The 24,009-nt window shown below is 54.6% G+C and overlaps 2 protein-coding genes across 4 annotated transcripts in view; both read left to right on the forward strand.

The window, feature by feature from the left end:
* The window catches only part of CXXC5 (CXXC finger protein 5), a 33,620-nt gene extending 21,982 nt beyond the window's left edge, over positions 1 to 11,638 (forward strand). For 2 of the 3 annotated variants that reach the window (XM_011382271.2, XM_011382272.2), the window contains exons 2-3: positions 8,020 to 9,102; positions 10,610 to 11,638. In XM_011382271.2, the coding sequence (XP_011380573.1) occupies positions 8,185 to 9,102; positions 10,610 to 10,654 (963 nt within the window). In that variant the 5' untranslated portion in view covers positions 8,020 to 8,184 and the 3' untranslated portion in view covers positions 10,655 to 11,638. Of the gene's footprint in view, positions 1 to 970; positions 974 to 8,019; positions 9,103 to 10,609 lie in introns of all 3 variants that reach the window. The other variant, XM_023524504.1, reaches the window with a different exon arrangement.
* Positions 11,639 to 18,283: 6,645 nt separating this feature from the next.
* Positions 18,284 to 24,009, forward strand: part of PSD2 (pleckstrin and Sec7 domain containing 2) — a 117,489-nt gene continuing 111,763 nt past the window's right edge. The window contains exon 1 of the mRNA XM_023524507.1: positions 18,284 to 21,032. The gene's annotated coding sequence lies outside the window, so the exon portion shown is untranslated. The remainder of the gene's footprint in view (positions 21,033 to 24,009) is intronic.

The following is a 24,009-nucleotide window of genomic DNA, read 5'->3' on the forward strand; positions in this document are numbered from 1 at the left end:
TACATATGGCAGAGATATGTTGATACTTGGGCCAGAAGAACCCACAAACATCCAGCCCCCATGTAAGCCACTATACTTATGCACACGCACACACTCTCCGGCATACAGATGTAGATAGCACACACATTACTTGTACTCACAGGAAGGTCACACAAAGACCTGCACCTATACTGGTATATAAGCCCCATGTATACATCAATGGTCAAACCCAGAGTGACATCTGAGGCTATACACACATACCCAGGCATACCCAGGCATACCCACGGCCCCACAGACACACGTTCATGCATACGGCATGCACAGGTGTCTGACACACCTCTCTGTGGACACATGCGGATATACTTGTCCACAGCGCTGCTCCTGACCATACATACTCCAACCTGAGCTTACTCCCTGGGGCCTAGTATTCTTTGAGCACAGTTACATCGCCCAAGGGGCTTTTGTCCCCTGAAATGCTGAAGTGAGTTTGAGGTGTCCAGAGAGTTCTTGAAGAGTGGGAAATGGTAGTTGACAGATGGACTGCCCTACCCACCTGGCCTGCCTCTTTATGTGAGATGGAGTAGGATTGGGGGTGCTAGGTAGATCATGATGGACTTGGTAGCTGCTGGCAGATAGGGCAGGCTCAGGGGGATGGCCTCTTAGACATTGTCTCTGGGTCTGTTTGCCCACCTCCAGCCCTGGCTTTAGGGTGTGTAAGTGTTGGGGGGATGAGATGTGGGCAGACTCCAGGCTCCCCAGGGTCTCTGGGGTAGTCTCGGTCATCCTCTTATTTCCTCCTCCAGCTGTGGACTGCTGTGACTGCCCCTGAGAAGGGGAGGTAGCTGGAGGTTTAGCAGTGGTGGTGCCCCCACCCCCCCAGGAAACTCAAAACCCTGGTCCAGCCGCGGGTGGCGGGTTGGGGCAGGCACAAAGAGGGCCTCTGTGCGGCCCGGCTGGGCTGCCCACAGGATTCTGGGGGAGGAGGCAAGAGCCGGTTTCCGTCCCATTCTGCTTCCTGCGGAGGCCGCCGGAATGCCCGGAGCTCTGGCCCAGCCTGGCCCGTCCGGCCCACCCGCAGCCCCTCTCGTCTTTTCCTGGGCCTTAGGGTACAGCTGCAGACTTCTGCAACAGTGCTCTAACGTGTTTTGACCAGAGCCTGAGAGCCAGGACCCACGGGAAACTGAGGGGGTTCCCCTAGCCAGAGAGCTGAGCAGGGCCTCATCCTCCAGCCAAACCCCTCCCTCCATGTGTCTTGGAGCCATTGGCCAGTGTTGGAGAGCCAGGCCCTGGAGTCACACAGACCTGGTTGCAAGTCCAGCTCTGCCACTAATTGACCTTGTGAGCTTAAGCGGGTGACTTTACTTCCCTGAGCCTCAGTTGTCTCATCCATAAATGGGCATAATACTAATTAGAGTTAGAGAATTCAGTGAGAAAATGCATGTAAAATGCTTAGCAGAGAGAAAGCACTCATTGGGGCCTCTCATCATCATATTGTCTTGGAAGAAAGAGGAGGAAGACAGCTAGATGCCTCTCGCTCCAATAAGCCTCACTTCTTTTGAGGCTTGGTCCCAACCCTATGACCTGCCTCAAACCCTTTTCTAGACCTCAGTTTCCCTATCTGCAAATCACATCATGGGCCAATTCAGGCCTTCTGGGGCCCTCCTGGAATTTGGAGAGTGAGAGGCGGTCACTGTCCGGACTCTTTTTTTTCTCTATCTCTACCTCCTTCCCCATGGGCTCTTCTGGGGATCATGACTCCCGCAATTTGGGGAGAGAAGCAAGAACCACCCTCCATTTCATGATGGGAAGCAGGTTCAGTGTTGGGGAAAGGTTTGGTTAAAGTCAACAGGAAGGGAAAGGATAGAGGCACATCCAGGCCTCAGGACTCCAGTCCCCTAGCCAGTCCTGATCCCCCACCCCAAGCCCCAGAAGGACAGACTCCCCCCACCCCCCAGTTCCTCGTCCCAGGAGTCTCTGAACTAGCCTTCCCTGGCTTGCCTGTGGTGAGACCCACCCAGAGGGAGGTCCTAAGTAAGGGTGTGGGCTCTGATCCCAGGTTGGTGTCAGCTCAGACATCACTTTGCGAAATGTTAGCTAAGATCTGGGAGGCTCTAAATGGGGAGGACATCATTTTCTGTACATCACAACTACTTATCAAATTGCCTACTGTAAAAGTGGCAATAATAGTACATCAGAAAATATGTATGAAGATTCGATGAGACAAAGCATGAACAGTGTCTGGCACACAGGAAGACCTCCATGCATGTTAGTTCTTATCCTCATGGTCCCATGTTACAAATGGAGAAGACTGACTCAGAGGCCATATGCCCAAGGCCACATAAGCAAGAAAGGGTCCTCTTCATCCTTTGACTCTTCCAGGAATGTCTCAGGCTCTGCATCTTACTTCCTAGAGCCCCAGGTCAAGGCATACTTCCTGCCTGGGGCCTCAGTGTTCCTGTCTATGAAATAGGCTGATCCTCTCCTCCAGCTGATTTTGGAAGTTCTGTAAGAAAGACCAGAGCTCCATGTACTCCTGGGGCTTTCTCAGCAGCATGTTTCGGTCCTCAGGCAAGGAGGGTGAGGGATGTGCCTGCTCTAGGTGGAGGGGCATAAGAGGGAGTGTGAAGTCCAGGAAATATGATTGCAGCCTCTTGTTTTGTCCTTGGCAGTCAGTCTTAGAGTATCAGTCTTGGGGAGACCCTAGTGCTATTGAGGTCACGTCTCACCCCGGGCCATCCGCGGGGTGCTAGCAGTGATCAGGGTATCCTTATAACGTGTGTCCATCCGTAGCCAGATACGTGCCCTGTGTTCTCCAGCTGGGCTGCATTTCTCCCAGCCTCCAAGACTAGTGTCCCGTGTATGTCTCTTTGGGTCTGAGTGGGGCTTTTTTCCCTCTGGAAACTCCCTAGCCTGAATCATGGAAATCAGAGATGGAAACCACCCCCCTGCACACACACACACACACTGTATTGCTCAGCTCAGTTCAACCACCATAGCTTGTGGTCTGCACTCCCCGCTACCATCAGCTGTCCTGCCATCAGTCTGTCTGTCTATATTGTCTCCCTTGGACGCCAAGGAGACCAGCCCACCAAGGTGGGTGGAGGAGTGTGTGTGGTGGGGAGGGTGGAGCAGGGATGTCAGGAGTGAGCATGGAAGTGTGGGGACTGGTGCCATGAGCCAGGATATGCAAGTCTGCAAAGCTGGCTTGCCCAGGCTGTGGCAGCTCAGGGTCCTGAAGGCCCTGCTGAAACATAGCCTCCTCCAGGAGGCCCTCCCTCAGCAGCAGGGATAACTGGGAGGCTGTCCCAGCCAGCAAAGGCTGGCACCTTGCTCACACCCTGCCCTTGGTAGTCATGATGGTTGCACAACTCTGTAAATTCACTACAAACCATTGAATTGTACACTTATAAATGGCTGAATTTTATAGTATGTAAACGATACCTCAGTAAAGCTGTTAAAAAAATCCTGCCCTTGGTCTCAAGGCCCTGCCCTGTTGGGATTCTGCCAGCCTCACAGACACACCTTGCACCCACTTCCCCATTTCTTAGGCTTGTGTCCCCTTTGGTAACCTCTTCTCATCTTTAATGCACAGGCTAGAGGTCCCTTCCTCCAAGAAGGCCCCCCATCTCATGCCTCACTCGGTCCCTTTCCTGCTGTCATTTAACATTGGGTACACTCCTCCAGGGGTCTGTGTTGTATACTGTCTCCCTGCAGCGCAGGGCATGGGGCTGCTATTGGGTAGGCTGTGGGGCTGTGTGTAACTGGACATCTAGACTCTCAAACTGTCGGCCACTTGTGTGCATGCCTGTGTGTGGACAGCACTATCCTGCCCCTCAGTGTCCCTCCACATGCTATCTGGCCTGAAGGGCTCAGGACAGAGCCCTGCTGGGGCTGAGTCTTGGTCCCTCTGGGGCTGAGGGTGGAGGGAAGGCATGGCTACCACCTCTGATGACCTCATTGCCAGCTGGCATTATGACGTCACTGGCCCAGAATTCTAGGTTCCTGCCTGGGTATTTCCAAGTCCTCCAGGTCGGGGCAAACCCCTGGGGTCTGGGACAGCTCGCCCCCTGACCACGTAAAGGTGACAGGCATGGTAACAACTCTGGGAGATAGGGACATCTTTGGTCACTTTGCCTTGGGCTACTCTTGTCAGTTGCCCAGGTGAGCAGAGGCTGTCACAGAGCAGGGTGGTGACTAACACTTGAGCTTTGGGTTCAAGTTCTTCCTTAAACAGCACTAGCTGTTTGACCTTGGCCTGACAGCTTGAACTTGTCGGCCTCTATGTCATCATCTCCACAGTTGGTTAATAGTTCCTATCTCTCAGGTTCTGGGGAGGAGTCGAGGGAGAGAAGACCTATAAAGCATAAGAGCACAGGGCCTGGAACACAGTAGGTGTTCAGCACATGCTAGCTGATAGGGTTAGTCAGTCAGTTAAGGGAACCTGTCACTTGATGGTGGGAGCTGGTTAGAGAGGAGGAAGGGTCTGTGCCGTTGGGGACTGGCCAGGGCCTGGGGGTAGATGCAGGAGGTGGCCCCACTGTCAGAAGAGTGGCCCCACCTTCAACCGTCCCTCTCTTCCAAGCTTAGCCAATGAGCTTGTGCCCACAGGAGGTTGGGCCCCATGGTCCGGCCCTGAGACCAAGAATCCATTGACCCCTACCCCTTCTCCCATCTCTTCCCAGGCCGTGGGCCAGAGTGGGATGGGCCCTAGAGGAGGTGGGTCTCATCTGGTCTCCCCAACCTCTCCCTCTTCTTCCCTCTCCTGTGGGCACGTCCACCTGCTTTCTCTTGGTCCTCAGGTCCCTGAGTCAGAGCTCTGCCTCCATGTCTCTCAAACTGTCAAGGTTCTGATCTGGATTGACGCCCTGGATCTCTCTCATCCCGGCCCCCAGCCTCTGTTTCCATGATGCTGTGTCCTCTAGCCTTGACCCTTTGCCCTGTCCTCTCCAATCCCCCTTTCTCTAACCCACCCCTCGAGTTCTCTGTCTCGTGATCCTCTATGCCTACCACCTGTCTGTGTTTTTTTGCCCCTATGTCCCTCGCTGCCCCCCAGCTCTCCATGACTGGCTCCCCCCTCACCACCCGCCCCCTCTGGACTCTGTCCCCGCCCGTCAGACCCTGGTCCCAGCTCCCGGCCTGCCTGGCTCCTGCATGGACAAAGGGGTCCTTTGTGGGCTGACCGCGCCTGGCGGGGCGGCGGGGCGCTGGCTCCGCATTGCTGATGAAACGGAGCCCTTTGTTGTCCCTCCTCAGGCGCAGTATTTCTTTTTGGGGGCTGGATGCGTTCCTGGCAGGGCCGATGATGGATGCGCCCGCCGCCGCCCGCCTGCCCGCCAGCTTTCCCTCCCGCTCATTCCCGCTCCGCTTCAACGCAGCCCCAGCTCCTCCCCTGCTGCCTTGGCACTGCCAGGCCCTTCCTGGCCTGGGAAGGGGTTGCTGTGTACCCTGCTAAGTAGGAGACTGGGGCCTGGGAGACGGTCTTCTTAGGTTCTCCCATTCCATGAGGAAGGCAAAAGGATCCTATGGTCAAGGGTCCACTAGGACCGGGGCATCAGCTTTTCCCGCGGTCTGAAGTAAATGATGAGCCAGGTACAGGGGCAGATTGGGAACAAACATAGGGACCAGGCCTCGGGGACTAGATGTGGGTATTTACCCACTCTGGGGTTTGAGGACAGTTATCCTTGTGTATCCCTTACTTTCAGTTTCTGTGGCTGACAAACCAGCGTTCTGCCTGCAGCACCTGTTCAATGACATATCACGTCTTCTGGTCCCAGGCTCAGCATGTCCCAGGACCTGGGGGGCTAGGAGAGGGTAGTCCCTGAGGAAGGACAGAAAAATGGAAGATCAGAAAGATTCAAAGAGAAGGCCAGAGAGGAACAGAACGTGAGGTTTGGTCCCCACCACAAGAGACTCAGGATGGAGACAAAAGCAGGGAGGCTCAGCCAGAGCGCCAGCCCTGAACGCAGGCCGGGCTGTGTCGGAGGGAGCTGACTTCTAATTGACCTGCCAGCCCCGCACGCAGAGCCAGATTCTGGAGCTGGGAGGAGGGAGGGGAGAGTAGAGCAAGAGCAGCGTTAATGCCGCTATCGATTTCTGCCACCAGCCAGCAGGCCGTGGGGCGGGGGGGGACACACACGGGGTCTAGGGCGCAGACTGCTCCCCTCCCCAGCTCTCCAACCCGGGGGCGCCTGCCCTCCCCTGTATGAGGCTGCTGGGAATGTGGTCCAGGGGTGTTAGTTGAGCATGGATGAGCAGGGGCTGGGTGCGTTGACTTGGGGTGATGGTCTCTGGCCCTGATCTCACTGGCTCTAGTCCTCAACACCTAACCAGGGTCACTGATGCCTGGCAGGGTACTGTTCTCTGAGGAGAGGGACTGAAGAGCTGGCCTGGGCTTGGCCCTTAGGAAGCAGGGTGGAACATAGCTATCCTTGGGCATATACAGCCCCCTTCCTCTTACTGGGGCTTGTGATGTCTGTGGCACCCACAACCCAGCCTGAATTTGTTCTGGTACAGCCTGCCCGCTTACCCAGCTCTTCTTCACCGTTCATCTATCTTTACTAGGAAAGAGCTAAGTGGGCTGGTGCCCACTAGGGCAGGGCAGGGAGTACCTGGCTTTCTGCTGACGCCTGCCACTCCCCTCACCCTGGGGACGGTGTTTCCCTTTCATACTCTCGGCCCTCTTTGTTGCTGCTTCTTAGCAGTCCTGGGGGCAGGGGCCCTGCCTCCTCGGGGCCTCAATTTCCCCTTATGTAAGTGCAGAGGGTTGGACTAAATGACCTCCTGTGACAGGCTGAGTCATGTGACTGGGGGATGGTGGGGTTGCCTGGGGACAAAGATACAGTGTGTGCTGCCCCCAAGCCCAGGGTGGGACAGGCCCCGCCAGATGTGTGCCTCCCCCTTGCCGCCAGCTGCTCAGGCCTGACCCTTTCTTCCTACCTCTCTCCTGGGGATTGCTGGGCCTAGGCAGGCAGACAGTTAGAGAGCCAGGGCTGATGAGGAAACTGCCACTACTCCATTCCATCTGGAATAGTTTCTCCCAGACTGTTTGCTGGCCAAGGAGCCTGGCTGCTCACGTGCCTTCATCTTGGAGCCTGAGCAGAATAGGCTCTGTCCTGGGAAGGGTCACACCTACTCTCAGTTCCAACTTGCACTAGCCAGAAGTCCCTCCTGTCCATAGCCCAGCTCTAGGCTCTCTCTGGGACTTCCACCTAGTCCCATCTAGGAGTTAGGCCCAGAGCACAGCAGTGAGAGGCCTGAATAGAGACCAGGGTGGGGTCTGAGTTTGAGAATGAGAAGGAAATGTGTGCCAATGTGTGAACAAGCATGTCCCGCACGTTTGCAGAAGGCTTGTCCTCTGGCATAGTATCCTGCCTGCCCTCTTTCAGGAGGATACATGCTCCTTGAAATAAGGATTCTGAGCTCTATTTGGCAAACTTTATTAAAGGTAAACCATTTCCTTTACCTGCAGGTCTTGTCAGAGCTGTGAGATAATTGATGCGTTATAGGAATATCCAATAGGGAAATAGGGCAGCTTCCCACACATGTTGGTCTATACCATCAAGCTCCTTAGAAGCTGTTCCAACCCCTTTTTGTAGTTGGGTCAGGGAAGGAAGATTAGGAAGTGGAAGATGATTCTATAACCCCTCAAATTTAATAAACATCTCCAGCTCTCTCCTACCCTCAGCTCAAGAAGGATTACCTCTTTCCATCCTGTCTCCCTGACTCTAGCAGACAGGTCTGGCTGTAAAGACTGGGCTATTTGGTGTATCCATGGGCTAGTCATTTCTTCTCTTATATCTTATCTTCCTCATCTGTTAAATAGGGTATCACTAACCAGTACTTGGTAGGGTTCTAATGAGTCTTAACTGAGATAGTACAGATAAAAAATTCCTAATGGGGAGGGCGGGGCAGCACTTACTAAATTCCTACTCAGGCTTGTCATTGTTACAGTGGCAATATGGTCATTGGTGGTGGTGGTGGTGGTAGTGGTGTCGGAGATGTTTACCACTGCCCTGACCCTGCATCCTCTTGTCCTGACAGAGTGAAGATACTTCCACGTGGACACCTGACCATGTACCTGCCCTGAGCATCGAGGCCCACCAGGCATCTCTGTTGTAGGCAGCAGGAACCGGGCTTAACTGAGGACACCCGCCCCCCGCAGTTGGTAGGCTCCCCCAGCAGCGGGGTCTGGGCCTCGGCCCCACCATGTCGAGCCTCAGCAGTGGCTCCCAGGACACCAGCGGCAGCAGCAGCAGCAGCAGTGCCAATGGCAGCAGTGGCAGCGGCCCAAAGGCAGGAGTGGCCGACAAGAGTGCAGCGGTGGCCGCTGCTACTCCAGCCTCGGTGGCGGATGATGCACCACCCCCCGAGCGTCGGAACAAGAGTGGCATCATCAGCGAACCCCTCAACAAGAGCCTGCGTCGCTCCCGTCCTCTCTCCCACTACTCTTCCTTCGGGGGCAGTGGGGGCAGTGGTGGTGGCAGCATGATGGGTGGGGAGTCTGCCGAAAAGGCTGCTGCGGCTGCAGCCGCTGCCTCCCTGTTGGCCAATGGGCACGACCTGGCGGCAGCCATGGCTGTGGACAAAAGCAACTCTACCTCAAAGCACAAAAGTGGTGCTGTGGCCAGCCTGCTGAGCAAGGCCGAGCGGGCCACGGAGCTGGCAGCCGAGGGACAGCTGACGCTGCAGCAGTTTGCGCAGTCCACGGAGATGCTGAAGCGCGTGGTGCAGGAGCACCTACCGCTGATGAGCGAGGCAGGCGCAGGCCTGCCCGACATGGAGGCTGTGGCGGGTGCCGAAGCCCTCAATGGCCAGTCCGACTTCCCCTACCTGGGCGCCTTCCCCATCAACCCAGGCCTCTTCATTATGACCCCAGCGGGCGTGTTCCTGGCCGAGAGCGCGCTGCACATGGCAGGCCTGGCTGAGTACCCCATGCAGGGTGAGCTGGCCTCTGCCATCAGCTCGGGCAAGAAGAAGCGGAAACGCTGCGGCATGTGCGCGCCCTGCCGGCGGCGCATCAACTGCGAGCAGTGCAGCAGTTGTAGGAACCGAAAGACTGGCCATCAGATTTGCAAATTCAGAAAATGTGAGGAACTCAAAAAGAAGCCTTCCGCTGCTCTGGAGGTAACGGCGCCTTAGAGGGAGGTGTGTGGGCTCTTGCATCTGTCTGGCCGTCCAAACTCACCCCCAGCCCCCAACTCCACCTTTCCTGGCGAGGATCTGGGGTCGCCCAGCGAATTCCTGGGTCTGGGATTCTAGGCCAAGTCTTCGAGACACCAGTTCACTGCCCCAGAAGTCAGAGCCACATCCTGAGATCCCATTAGGTTGTAGTTTGCAGGGCGAGCATAAAACCCCAGGCAGGGGCCTAGGGTTACCAGCCAGACCCTGGCATTCTGAACCCCTTCCTCAAGTTCTGGGTCCTAAGTTTCTGACTTTCAGATGCGTCCTAAAGCTTCTTCTCCATGACCTAAGATTCTGAGACTCTCCCCTGCCCCATTTGATGAGGTCTGTCCTATGGACCCTGTGGCTTTGAGGGTTAACCCCTTCACTTGCCCCTTCAGAGCCCAGACTTTTCCCCAAGGCCACCCAAAAATAGAGCAGCTCTAGTGCTGACCTCCCTGCTCTGAGGCCTGGAAGAACCCTGGATCTAGGCACCTAGTTGACAGATTTGGGGTGCCTTGGGGCCCCAAGATCAGTCTGGTTGCACAACTAATGGCCAGGGATCTTATGGGCCTGGGGCTAGGGGGCGAGCCTGGGGCTAGGGGGCGAGCCTGGGGCATGGGCATGGCCTGTCCACTATTGGATTGGCTTTAAAAAGCCCAAACAGTTCCTATATTGCTTTCTCTCCACCCTCATGGCAGGGCCTGTCCCTGTGCCTCCAGCTGTGGCAGCTTAGCTATGGTGCCAGGCCTGGGTACAAAAGCATCTTTTCAGCCTGCTGTCCGTGCTCATCCCCACCCCTCTACGAGTGGGCTTGACACAAATGTCCAGAATGTTTGGAAAACAATATTGGCATCTGAGCTGTGGCTACCTGCTCCCCAAGCCCCAAAACTCATATATCTGCGCTCCTGCCCACAGAACACACCTATAGGCACACAAAGGTGCTCACCCTTGTCTAGTGTAGACACATACGCACACATACCCCTGCCCAATGCACATAGTCTTATTATAGATGCAGTCTCTCAATAAACACAGCAAGTATCCTTCGCTACTGCAGTTCCAAACACGCTACACACTGGCAGAGCTTGGGGTACACATTCGTATATGTGTCCAGTGCACATGCTTACATGTTCATGTGACAGAAATGTGCGCACAGCTCTCAGAAGCACCACCACCACCTGGCGCTTGTGGCCTTTGGACCAGGGAAAGGGGTGTTTGTTCCTGTCTGGAAGGAGAGTTCCTGGGCACAATGGCTCAGGAGGCCTCAGGGTGCTTCAGGCCCTTCGGTGGCCCAGTAGGTCAAGGCTCCTTCTCTAGCCTGACCAGGATGGCAGGAACTTCATGGGGTGGCTGCCTTGACTCCATGCCCATCTTTCCGCCATGAGGCCTTCCACGGGGGAGCGTCTTTGCACCAGGCCCAGCCGGACCCTGACTGAACTCTCTCCTTGTTTTTGTCTCCCGCCCCCGCCAGAAGGTGATGCTTCCGACGGGAGCCGCCTTCCGGTGGTTTCAGTGACGGCGGCGGGAATCCAAAGCTGCCCTCTCCGTGCAATGTCACTGCTCGTGTGGTCTCCGGCAAGGGATTCGGGCGAAGACAAACGGATGCACCCGTCTTTAGAACCAAAAATATTCTCTCACAGATTTCATTCCTGTTTTTATATATATATTTTTTGTTGTCGTTTTAACATCTCCACGTCCCTAGTATAAAAAGAAAAGAAAAAAAATTTAACTGCTTTTTCAGAAGAACAACAACAAAAAAAGAGGTAAAGACGAATCTATAAAGTACCGAGACTTCCTGGGCAAAGAATGGACAATCAGTTTCCTTCCTGTGTCAATGTCGATGTTGTCTGTGCAGGAGATGCAGTTTTGTGTAGAGAATGTAAATTTTCTGTAACCTTTTGAAATCTAGTTACTAATAAGCACTACTGTAATTTAGCACAGTTTAACTCCACCCTCATTTAAACTTCCTTTGATTCTTTCTGACCATGAAATAGTGCATAGTTTGCCTGGAGAACCCACTCACGTTTATAAAGAGAATGTTGGTGGCGCCGTGTTGAAGCCCCTCTATATCCATCCACGTGGGCAGACCTGCCGAGAGGAGCTCACGGAGGGGCAGGGAGCAGCCCCCCCCACCCTCAGGGCCCAGGCCAGGCGTGCTGCACCCACGGTCCCCACAATGGGATCCCCCACCCCAACAGTGATGATTTTGCAAAAATGAAAATTCTGTTCATTTATCTGTTGAGATCTGGGGAGCCCATGTCTCCATAGTTCTTAACCTGGCTACTTCCCTTAGAGAAAATAAGTCCTTTTTTTTCTGGCCTGGCTGATGGCAACAGAAGAAAGGGCTTCTTTGCGTGGTCCCCTGCCAGTGGGGGTGGGTGCCCGGGGGGGGCCCCCTTGCCCGTGGCCAGCTTCCTGCTGATGAACATGCTGTTTGTATTGTTTTAGGAAACCAGGCTGTTTTGTGAATAAAACGAATGCATGTTTGTGTCACGAAGCACTGCTGGCTTTTTGCTGTATGGTTTGGGGGGCTATTGCTGGGCAGGGATTGTCTGGGATCACCTTGGGAAGGAAGAGTGATCACACAGGGATATTTAGAGTGGGGATCTCTTGGGAATTGAGGTCCTCCAGATCCACAAGCGGGGAGCAGCCAACCTGGCTGACAGGATGCAAATGCTATTAAAACCCTTTTCTCATTTGCCCGGAGAATACTGACCGGCAGTGCTTGCGGCTGCAGCATTTACCCCCAGAAAACTCGCAGATCACAGCCCTAACCTTACCCCCAAAATTCACCACGAACTATCTCGCTTTTATTATTATTTTCACATTGCTCATGTATATCGATAATCTCTGGAAACAAATGACATGATTCTATTTATAGCATTCTGTTTTTAGTAGTTCGCTGAAAATGTCAAATCCTAGAAAACGTAGCATTCCTACGCATGATGTTAAATGAACACTGGCAGCAAGCTGCACTTTTTTTTTTCTAAACAAGAAAAGGGTTAATTGGAAGTGGCTGGTACTAGAGCACCTCATCTGCCTGATTATACCCACTGTCTTAGAACCTTCACTCACCTGGGGCCACCTTCTCTTTTCACCTAAAATCAGTAGGGCCTGATCAGTGCAAAGCAGCCAGCACCGAGGGTGGGGCCTGAGCTCCAGTCCAGGTTATTTTCTTATTTGCAGAGATCTAGTGCTCCTTCAGCTACTGAGGTGAGTCCCCAGGGAGCAGTTTTAGCATAGGCTTGTGGGGACAGGGCTGTGCCCAGCACACACAGAGACCCCTCCACATACACCTCTTCAAGCCTGTGGGCTGCTGGATTGTGGCCTAGGTGTGTCCCTGGCTTTGTCTCTTGTAGGGCTGTCCCCACACCCGAAAGTTTTTTGAGACCTCAGAGGCCAGATGGCTGGGGAAATCACCACAGAGCCACATGGTCCAGGCCAGGGCAACCTGAACAGGAAGAGGTGGCAGCTGCAAACCACCACCACCCCCCACCCCCGCACCCCCACACATCATAGGCTGGCCTGCAGGATGAGGCCTGTCCTCCACTGGGAGGGAGGGAGGCAGCCTTCCCACCCGGCCACTTTGAGCCTGGCTGAGTTGGAGGCTAGACTTGAAGAAAGACTTCCTGATGATGTTGGGCCTGGCTCTAGGTGGATAGGGGCTTTCGAGATGAGGGAAGAAGCAACTTCTGAAGCTGAGTGGGCAGTGAGGTGGGGAAGACGGGCCATCTCTGCCATTGTTACTGGGAGGAGAAAAAGCAGCCATGTTGGGAGGGGGCTCTGACCCTCAACCCCTTTCCATGTGTCACAGGCTCCTTTCCATCACCAGGAGCTCAGCAGCCTGGCCTGGCACAGCGGGGGCAGGCGGGGGCGGTGGGAGGCAGCTTTCAACTCCATCTCTGCCTGGGAAAAATTTCCTTTCATGTGGCTGCCTGTGATCTCTCCAGGCGGCTCTGCCGAAGGGGGGCGTCCAGCTGGGAGTAAGGGGAGGTATTGCAGCCGGGGGGCACCCTCAGCCCCTGCACAAGGCAAACTGCAGCACCTCAGAACCTCGAGGGGGCAGAGAGGGCCCTTCTTGGGGGTGTGGAGGTGAGAAGCCTGGTCAGCGGGGGGATACTAGGGCAGGAGGCCCCTGCCTACCCCCACCTGGCTGCTGGCAGCACACGGGGCTGCAGATGGCCTCAGCCAGCCCTCATTGGCATGCCTACAGGTGTGGGGTGGACAGCTCCGGTGCCAGCCCCAAAGGGGGGGCTGCCATGACTCAGCCGGTCTGTACCTTGTGGTGTGCCAACTTAAGCCCAGCCATGGCTCCTGGGCCCACCCCCCTAACACAGAAAAGCCCTAATCTGGAGGCCTATCACCTCTTCTAACGTCAGCCTCTTGTACTCTGCTTTGTGAAAGTGGTAGCCAGTCTCTCTGGAGGAGGCCCAGGCAGGGGTGGGGACAGCTGTGAGGCTGAACACATGAGGTGACCTCAGTTGCCTCATCTGGGAAACGGGGACAATAATAGTCTCTCTCCCATAAAGTTGCCTGAGGATGAAATGAGATCACTCTGGGGAAGGTCCTGGCTCATCTTAAGCACTCGGTCAATGGCAGCTGGCATTGCTATTTTAAAACTTCACCTAAATCTCATCAAGATGTCCCTCACCTTCCGCCCAGGGTACGTGTCTTTTCTAAAACTGGCCACCCCATCTCCCACCTCTCCGCAGAGTGGCCTAGCTGCTGCCCCTTCCCCAGCAGGCCCCAGCCTTGTCTGTCTGCCTGTTTTTCTGGCTCACTGTCTCTGAATCTCTGTCTTGATGGTCTCTGTTGGTCTCTGACTCTCTTTTGTGTCTCTGAGTCTCCATGTCTCTCATGTCTCTACATCTCTCTGTATCTCCATTTATCTTGCATCTCTGTGTCTTTCTGTTGCAGGCGCACCCCTGCTGCTCTTCTGTCTGACAGAGAAGTACTTAGAGGCGGGCTCCCCTGTGGAGTTGTATGCCCAATTCCCCTCCCCAGGGGGTGCCCTAAGCTCTGCTGTGTTGCAGTTAGGAGCCTGACCTTCTGGTGACACAGGAGCCTTCACCCTAAACACTCCATACCCGCACATGGGTTGCAGGGAGCAGTTTGAGAGGCTGGGGGTACATATGGGCTAGAGATAAACCTAGCCTGCATGCAATTCTGCATGTGTGTGTGTGTGTGTGTGTGTGTGTGTGTGTGTGTGTGTGTGTGTGTGAGAGAGAGAGAGAGATGCTTCAAGGCCTTGACAACCGTGTAAGGCCTTGTGCAACAATGTGGCTATGTGTGACACTGAGTGACATTATGAAAATAGGTCTGTGACAGTGTGTGGTAGACTATAATGTGAGACCTCCTGTGGCCATGTGTTAGTATATGATGTCAGCAGCCACACTTTGGGATATTCTGTGACAATGCATGTATAATCCCGTGATATTTTACAGTTCTGTAACAGACCCAGGTGATACCAGGTTGTACAACCAAATGCATGACATTGGATATGCAACCTTGATACTGTACAGCACGCATGACCCTGTGACAGACACTGGATGATTCTGTGTGCTTTGTGACATTGTGTCTATGAGACCATCATGGGTGTGGTCCTGGGACTGAGAACAGGAATTCCTTGCGATTATGTGATGCTGGCTTGTGACCATTCTGTGACCTTGTGACACTGCCCATATAACCCTGGGTGTGTGCTCATGACATTGTCGGTGTGCACCTGTGATCTTTTCAATGATGCCGACACTATGTGCCCCGTGTGTCTTTGTCTACAGCATTTCCTGGGTCTCTTCCCTGACAGCCATGCAGCTCCGGGGACAGAGTCGGGGCCCTGGCAGCTCCTCTTACCCCCAGCCTGATCCTGAGGCCCTGTCTACGTGGGGGAGCTGGCGTGGGGGCAGCAGGCGCTGTTCCCACAGCTGCCACAGCCCTTCTCCAGTCCACCACCAAGGGCTTCAGCTCCACAGACTATCCTGGCAACCCTAGCCTCTTTGTTCTCTGTAGTTGCAAATGGCCTCCCCGATCCCAGCCTGCTCAGAGCTGCCTAGTGCCCCCCTGCTCCGAATAGCAGTCCCTCACTGCCTTTATCCCCCAACTTGGACTAGGGCCCCTGTCTCATGTCCTGAGCCTGACTCAACACTCCAGACTGGGCCTTTGACCCTCTGCTATGAGCTTGCTGTCGTCTGTCATGTCATGCAGGAAGAAGGAAGCAGGACAGCTTCCATAGTATACTGGGTGATTGTGGTCCAGGAGCTAAGCTCTCTGTGGGTACTTCCCCTTGGCCCCAAGGCTAGTAAGTAGGAGGCTGTCTTCAGTCTGGGATGGTTTCAATTTGTCATGTTAGTTAGCTTCTCTGGCTCCAGAAAGTCATCAGGATAGGGATTATTACCTATTTTACAGATAAGAAACTGAAGCCCAAAGAGAGTATGTGACAGGTCCAAGTCACAGAGCAAGATGGTAGCAGGGTCCTAATTAGAACTCAGCTCTTGGCTGCCAGACCCCTGCACCAGGCTGCTTTGGAAAGACCAACTGCCTCGATGGAAGGGAAAGGGAGTCTGAGAGTCTGGCTAAATGGGTCCTCCTCACTTCTTGATCACCATGTGTCAAAGTCAGACTGTGTGTATGTGTATGCCCTTGCTGGATGACCTTGGCTAAATGCCCTTGTCTCTCTGTTCCCAAGAAAGGCAACATAACCAGAGGTTGTGGAGTGGGACACTTGGCAGGGTGCTTTGCGAACAACAAGGTCACCTCACAGTGCCAAGACTCACAGCATCTCCAATAGGGACATGGGGCTGGTAGCCCAGGGGGCAGATTCTGGCTTGGGGCCTCAGCCTCTATTCCCAGGCTAAGCCTAGCTCTGCTGTCACAAAGAAGGAGGTGGTAATGGCCGTGTGGCTCCGCTGCAGTCAAGGCCACTTTGGCCCGACCTGATTGCAACACCAGCTCCCACTCCCTCCCAGGTGCCAGAGATGGATGGATGGAGGTCACTGTGAAGCCCGCCCCGGCCCTCCACTGCCCACCCACCACTCTGTGCAGGCTGACAGGCACTGCTGACAACCAAGGTGGGGGAGGACAGCCAAGGTAGGGGAGAGACAGGCAGGCACCAGCATGTTAATGATACAGACCTTGGCCCAGGTACCCTGCAGGCAAGTAATCTGCACAGAGAGGCCCAGCTGCCCCCCAAGGTCACACAGCCCTGGAGGGAATCCTGTCCCAGAGGTCCACATCCCCCTGAGGGCCCCTTGAAGGCTCTTCCTGCCACACAGTGGAGAATGGTTAGGAGGATGGAGGGGTTGCAGGAGGGTCCCCTGAGGCCTCCGACCCGGCTGCCAGAGCAGACACTTTCATCTCTCTTCGCCTGTCGACCTGCCATCCCTCTGCGGCATTAAATTCCCCTCCTGCCAGAGAACAAGGGCTGCCTCAGATTCCAGGCAGCAGGGCGTGAAGATGGGGCGGGCCCAGGGGAGGGAGCCTCGCCCAGGCCTCAGTGCAAAGCACCTGGTCTGGGGGCCGGGGACTTGGTCTGTGGGCTCTGGTGGCTGGCCATCCCAAAATCAAATTACGTCTGTTTCCTGTTGCCTTCTCTTTCCTGACTGATGCCTTCCTCCCTCCCTCTTCAGGTGGTACCTCCTCAGGAGGCTTCTTAACCCCTGCAGTCCAGGTCTAGTGTCCCTGTGCCACCCCCATCGCTCTGGGTGACATCACTTGGCTTCAGGGGTACAGTCTGTAGCTCAGTGAGGGTGGCACTGGCACCAGAAAAACCTCTGTGGGCTGAATAAACACCTTATCTCCTCTTTCTGGGCATTCTTTCCTCATGCATTTCTAACCCTAATTAGAGTGCTGTCCACTGGTAAGGGGAAACTTACTAGAAAGAGCCCCTTTCCTTGGCCCCCTAGGAAGTCCATACGCTGCATCTCTACCCTTGGTTAGAGATTCTAATGATACCTCCTGCCTCATGAGGCATAGAGCTTTTGGCCCGCGTGCCAGGCATTGGGCCAGTCCATTGCATGTATGAGCTCCCTTAATCCTCACAACCCCATGAGGAGGGCATTGATCAGTTATGTCATTTTATAGATGAGAAAGTTGAGGTTCAGAGAGGTAAGGGAGAGGTATATACCCAAGGCCACACCGCTGGGTTCCTCTGGTTTCAGAATCTGGCCTTTAAATACCTGGTTATGCTTCAGGCTTTGACTGGAAGGAACCCCACCCCATATGCTTTCTGTGATCCTGCCCAGACATGGGATTAGGGTCAAGCATTACTTCTTTAAACTTTTCTGCACTTTCTGACTTTGCTTTTTACATTTTTTTTTTTTTTCAGTAAATGAATATTGCTTTTCAAATCAGAAAACCCAATAATCAGCCAAACATTCTTAAGCCTAGAAATGTTTTGAAGCAAAGAGGACTGGATGGTGTGAAGGTGGGGGGTGAGAAGGTAATCCACAATCACTGCCCCCTCCTCTAGCATGACAGGGCTTGCGTATTTGGGGGGGCCCAAAGTGAGTGCAGCCTGACTACAAAGGCCTCTGCCCCTCTACCTTCCTAGCGTCGTCCCACCATACTCCAAGCCCCTTACCCTGCCCAGGAGGGGGCAACTGCCTGTGGCTCAGTTTTGGCTTTGCTGCAGTGGGATTCACAGGCAGCTCCTGGAGTCTGGGGGAGTGGCTTTGAAAGTGAGGGCAAGGGCAGTACCCGCTGTTGATAAGGCGACAGAGCCTCTGGGAGCCAGGACAAGCTGAAGCCATGGAAACGCGGCCAAGGTGTGAGGCTGGCTCAGCCGCTTCCCCCAGGTGGCTGCCTCCCAGGCCTGGCGGGGGCCCAGCAAGACAGGTCCACCCACTCCCTGACCTCCTGCCAAGCTTGGGCAGGCAGCTGGGCAGGCTTGATGTCACCCCAGCTCACTTTCCCCAGGGCCAGGCTGGGGTCAACCCTTCCGTCCGAAGGGAGAGCTGAGGACAGAGGCGAGGGTGCTGAGTCCTTGGCCCCAAAGCCCCCAACACTATTCAGTCCGTCCCACCTTCTACCACTCCCTCCTTTCCTATAAATATGTGTGCATTATTTACCTTAAGCATTTTGATAAATCATAATAGCAGAGACATCTGCTGTCAAAACTGCAAACTGCATTTGGGGCTCAGCTGGCAGCCGAGGGCTGAGTCCAGGGGTGCAAGGGCTCTGATGGTCTGAGGGGGATAACATAGATGCCCCCACACCCTTCATCTGAGGCAGGGCCTTGAAGGACACCACACTCCCATCCTTTGGGACCCCTCCTTGCCAGCTGCTGATCACAAAACCTTCCCAACAGGGCTACCCCCCGCCCCCAACTATGTTTCCTTTTTCCTACCTCCCTCTGCCTCAGAATTAATGCAGCCGTGACAGCAGCTGAGAAGTCCCCGAGCGGAGATTAACTCCCAGGGCAGTGCAGGCAGGATTGACCATGGGAGGCTAAGGAGTGGGGGGCTGACGCACAGACCTCACAAGATTAATCGCCCTGTAGCCAGCCTCATCACGAGGGTGCCCAGTGCTCCGACTCCCCCAACCCCAGGAGGGGCGCTGGGTCCCGTATCAGGAAACTGCCCTGCCTCTTGCAGCCCCCATGGCCCCCAGTCCAACTGGTGGGAGGGTTTGGATAGCTGAGTCTGAGTTTCATGGATGAAATGAAAAGTCCTGTGTGAAAGGTCCTTTTGAACTCTCAAGCCTTATACCCCTTGGTGAGCAAGAGATCTGACAGAGCCAATGGGAAGAGATCTGACAGAAGGATGGGAAGAGCCAAGAAGAGCCTAATTTTTCTTTGGAGGAGGTGTGAGTGGAGCTGAGCCTCAAAGGACCATACTGCTTACCTAAGAGCCCTGGAGGCTGGTACTTCTGGGGCAGTGGGGAGATCATACTGGAGGGAGCTCAGAGAACTGTGAGGTCAACCTCAAGCTCTAAGATGAATGATATATTTTGTCTTAGGGACCATGTGCACTAATGATGGTTCTGGAACCTGGGCAGCCTTCAGAGGGACTTACATCTGGAGTGAAGACTTTAGTCAACTTGAGTATGTGGGGCAAATTCCCAACTCCACTCTGGGCCCCTGGGGCTGGGGTGAGGAGTGAGCAGGAGGCCATGATCCTTGCCATGTCCCCTTCCAGGAGAACCACAACATATCCTGTGCTTGTAAGATAGGGGCTAGGCTTGACAAGGAGTGACCTGTCGGTTTAGGGGCCTTGACCACTCATTATCGGATGGAGAATCCAAGTTACAGAATGGCTAGTCTGGTTGGAGGGCTTCTGGACCCATTTACTTCCTGAAGATGGGGACAAAGGGCACATGTGGGCTCCACCTCTTATCTCTCAAGACCCTAACCTAGAGGCTAGGAAGAAAGGGCTAGGATTTCCATCCAAGCCTTATCCCTTAGTTGGCTTCTTGATCACATGACCAAAGACATAGCCAGCCTTTCTGTGCCTAGTTTTCCCAATTAGAAGTCCTTTCCAGAATCAATCAGCCAAAGTTCTCAGTCTTCCTGGCCGTTCAGGCCTCAGGAGGGAGCTATAATTTCAGGGTCCTTCACTTCAGCCCCCTCAACCACCCCTGTGCTGGGCCCCCTCCCTTCTGCTCCACCACCCACACCCTCCTCACCCCTGACCCTGTGGCCAGCAGCCTCTGCTGCTGTCGTCCGTTGTCATGGGAACCTCACAGCTCTGACCCGTGGTGTAGGCGAGAGCTGGCCTGGAGCTCCTAGCAGGGGAAGCCAAGGGTAGCAGGGGGTGTGAAGGGAGTGCCTGTCCCTGCCAGCTTGTCTGGGTGCTGATGCACCCCACAGGAGGGAGTATGAGGAAGATGACCCAGATGGGGTTGGGCTGGGATGCAGGGCTCAGGGCCTGACTGCTCCCAGTCCCTGAGGTCTCTGCCCTTTTCCAGGCTGGCCGCCCTTACCCAAAACCAGCTCCTGGCTGGTGGTGGTAGGGAGGGGTGGCGGGAATCTTCCCATTTCTCTCACTGCTCATGGTTGCTCAGAGCCCTGAGCTCAGCTCATTCTCGAGGCTAAAAATACCGAGGAGGCGGCAGTGGCAGCTCCCTTGACACCCTGTCCGCTGAACCCTGCCACCAGCAGTGCGCGTACACACACACCCAGCCTGGCTGGGCCAGGCGCCAAGGCGCAGCTTATCCCACACAGTGTTATGGTCCAAGGAGTTTCCTGAAGTCCCACCCCATGTAAGATCCAAATCTGGGTGCTATGTTAACTTCTGACCCCAATTTGGTGTGTGATCTTGGGGTAGTCCTTTGTCCTCTCTGGGTTTCCCTTTTTGTGTAATAAGAAAGCTACAGGAAAGAGGAGAGCCTCTCAGTAGATGGTCAAGCCCTGGCCGCCCCATCTCATTGAACCATCACAGCAGTCCTGGTGGCACCCTGAAATATGCTCTGGGCATAATCCTCCCTTTTCTATGTGAGTGCACTGAGGCTGGAGAGGTAAGGATGGCTCCAGGGCTGCAAATCGGGCATTTGGGTTCCAGAGTAACCCTCTCTTGTCCTGCAGTGGCAAGCTGAACTTCCTGGATCCCAGACATTTGTTGAAAAATGATTAGGGCAGGGGTTATTGCCCTCAAATTTCAAAGGATTTCCTGATTCTGAGAGCATGACTGGGACTGGGGAAGCCGTCCACACTGCCCAACACCCTGGGTCTGGCTAAGGCTTGTGGTAAGTCGAGGGTCCATCCTGCCAACCCAGGGTAAGCTTGAAGTTCAGGTGAATGTCCACACTGTCCATCTGCCTAAGGCCTGGCCTAGGCTTGGAGTCACTGTCCCCACTTCTCATCAACTTGGGTTTGACCAAGGCTGGGGTGAGCATCCGTGCTGCTTGTCTGCCCAGTCCTGGCTGAGGCTGAGTTGAGGATCCCACAAGGAGCTGTAGTCAAGGTGAGTATTCACACTGCCCATTTGCCCTGGGGCCTGTGTCTTCTTCGTAGCAGCCCTGAGCTCAGACTTCATTTTGGGTTTCCTACTCTCTCTTCCTTCCTAGAAACCAGCGTGTCTGCTCATCTGCTCTGTTTTAGGGGAAGCCCAGTTTCATCTGGGGACCAGTAGGGGAAGGAAAGATGGGTATCCCTGCTACTTCCAGGACCCTCCCTTAGGGGTCCCTAGGGGGAGTCTATTGCTGTGAGACCCAAGTCATTGACTCCCATTCCTTCCCACTCGCCCTGTCACCTGAGAATCACAGGGCACACTTCACACACTCAAGGTCCCAAAGCTAAGAACAGGTGTTTGCAGGACCAGAGCATGTATTTTCGGAGGGGCCCCCCAATTTTGCAGTGTGTAGAGTGAGCTTTGAGTCATGCACCCTAAGTCTGCAATACCAGCTCTTCCCTTCAGTTACTGTGTGACCCCAGGCAGACACTTTATCTTTCTTGGTCTGTTTGTCCATCTGTAGAACAACTATTTAATAGTACCTGTCTATAAGGGTTGGTGTGAAGTTTAAATGAGATGCTCCTGTAAAATGTCTGGCTGAGTAAGCACTCAATAATCATTCTTTCTGGAGGCTAGCAGGGAAGGGACATACTCTGAAAGGGTTCTGGAACATTTATTCATTAGTTATTCCAGCGTCAAAAACTATGTAGGATGCTTGGTCTCAGGGCCTGAGGCCCCAGCTAGGGTCCCCCACTCAGGGTGGTGGTGGTAGTGATAGGGGCCCCCAAAAGAGAAGCATTGTCCATTCGTTTTATGAACATATTTTCAGCCCATAAATGGATGCTCTTAGGTAAAACATTAATAAACCTGCATCACGTTGGTGGGAAAAATTAAATGTAAATCAGATAATTAAAAATGAAGCTGATGCCCGCTGCTTGGTGCTATTACCTCTTATTAAAAGTTATGAGAGGTGGACCTGGGTGAGGTGGGAGGCTGGTTGTGGGGTTCTGATGGAGTGGAGGCTGCAAAAGTTCGCCTGCTGGAGCCCACTTCTGTGTCTGGAAGAGTCAGATGGAGAGGATGTTCCTACCTAGGCTCTGAAGAGCTCTGGAGGTGCCAGGACCAGAACCTTGGATGTGGGCTGAGGTTCTGCTGCTTGTGGGTCCCTGGGTCAGTGCCTTCCCCTTGCCAAGCCTGTTTCCTCATCTGTAAAAGATAGATAATAACAGAACCTACCTCACAGGACTGAGACAAGGTAATATGAGATAATGTCTAGGAAGTGCCCAGCTGGGGGTCTGGTACATAGTAGGTGTTCATTAAATAGCTGTGATTACTACTAATATCATCATCACCATCACTGTGATTGAGTCCCTCTCAGTGGCAGGCCATGAGCTGAGGACTTTACAGACAAAAGCTTCTGCATAAACTACCCCTGTTAGCACATGAGGCAGGTACTGTTATTCCCATGGTATCAGATGAGAAAAGCAAAACTAGACAAGGGAAATAAGGGATCCAAGGTCACCCATCTATGAGATAGGTAGCATTTTTTTTTTATTATTATTCCAAAGTCACAGAGGAGGAGCCTGAGAAACAGTGCTCCCCACAGCTTCCCAAACTGAACTGGTTATGTTGACTCCTTTCTTTTTTCTGCACCTGCCCTGTGCTCCAGGCCCTACGCTGGGTGTGGGGATCCAGAGGTGAGTCATTATGGAGTGGGGGGGGGGGGGGGGTGGCAGGGTACTAAGTCCCAAAGGAGTGCTCTAACTGGAGCAAGAAACCCAAGCATAAACAGGCCTGGGGAGGAGGACTCAGGACTCCTCAGGAAGTGCGATCTGGTTCAGCATTGGTAGAGACTGGAGGATGGACAAGGCAGGTAGCAGGACCAGCTGGAGCAAAGGCAGGGAGGCTGGAAAGCTGGTGGCCAGGCCTGTGGTGGGCTGTGGAGGGTGCACGATGAGGGGGTGGGAACACGGAGCGGATGAGTCACCGTTTCTGGGCCAGGCAGGCGGCGGCTGCGGAGCGGGGGGCGCATTCCTGGCTGGCAGGGCGGCCGGCACTAATGTCTTTCCCACATGGCCCCGAATTCCCGGCTCGGCACGATCACACGGGCAAGACGCTCCCGCGGCCACCCCCGCCCCAGCTGCCTCCTTCCCACAGAGAGGGGAAGGGGGGAGGGAGTGTGGCGGAGGCAGCGGAACTGGCCCCTCCTGGGGCGCGGTGGGGGCCTGTGGCGTGGCCTCCCAGGGGCCTGCGCTCTGGGCGCCTTGAACACCATGAACTACAAACCGGGCAGTTTCAGTGAAAATAAGAGCAGGGTTCGCCGATGAAGCGAGGGAAGGAAGAAGGCGAGAACGGCCATGGGTCCTCGGCCATGTCCCTGCTTTTCTGGCCCCCATTCATCTGCTCCCACCCTGTTTAAGGCCCTGGCGGAGGGGAGCGTGGTTGGAGGGCTCCCTGTCCGAACTGGCAGCAGGTCATCCGCAAATTCACCAGCCGCAGATCCAAGGCCATCTGCCCTTGCTCTTCCTTCCTGCCCCTTGGGTCCTGGTTAGGGTGGGGAACTAGCGAAGGCTGCGGGGCATCTGGTGGGAGACTGGGGCGGGGCTTCCTGAAAGAGGCCACACCCAGTCCCTCGTTCCTGGGGTGGAGGACAGCCCTAGTTCAAACGAGGGGACTGTGAGCCACTGCTCTCCCACGCAGCCCCTGTCACAGGGCCAGGCCCCTGGGGGGAAACTGAGGCTGCGAAGGAGGCCCACCCAGAACTCCCTGTTTGCTGGGGGAAGTTGGCAGTTGTCCCTCCCAGCTAGGCTCAGAGGCGCTAATGAGAGTTAAATGTGGGGTGTGAGTCACCTCAGAGGGGGGACTGGAACCACCCCCAGATGTGGATCCTGGGTGGAATGGAGGTTTGTCCAGACTGCTCAGCCTTTCTCCCACTCCCCTGTGCTTCCTCCCCTATCCCTTGACAGGGTGGGGCATAGATTCCTGACCT

This window comes from Pteropus vampyrus, unplaced genomic scaffold, assembly GCF_000151845.1.
Source record: "Pteropus vampyrus isolate Shadow unplaced genomic scaffold, Pvam_2.0 Scaffold470, whole genome shotgun sequence".
NCBI lineage: Eukaryota > Metazoa > Chordata > Mammalia > Chiroptera > Pteropodidae > Pteropus > Pteropus vampyrus.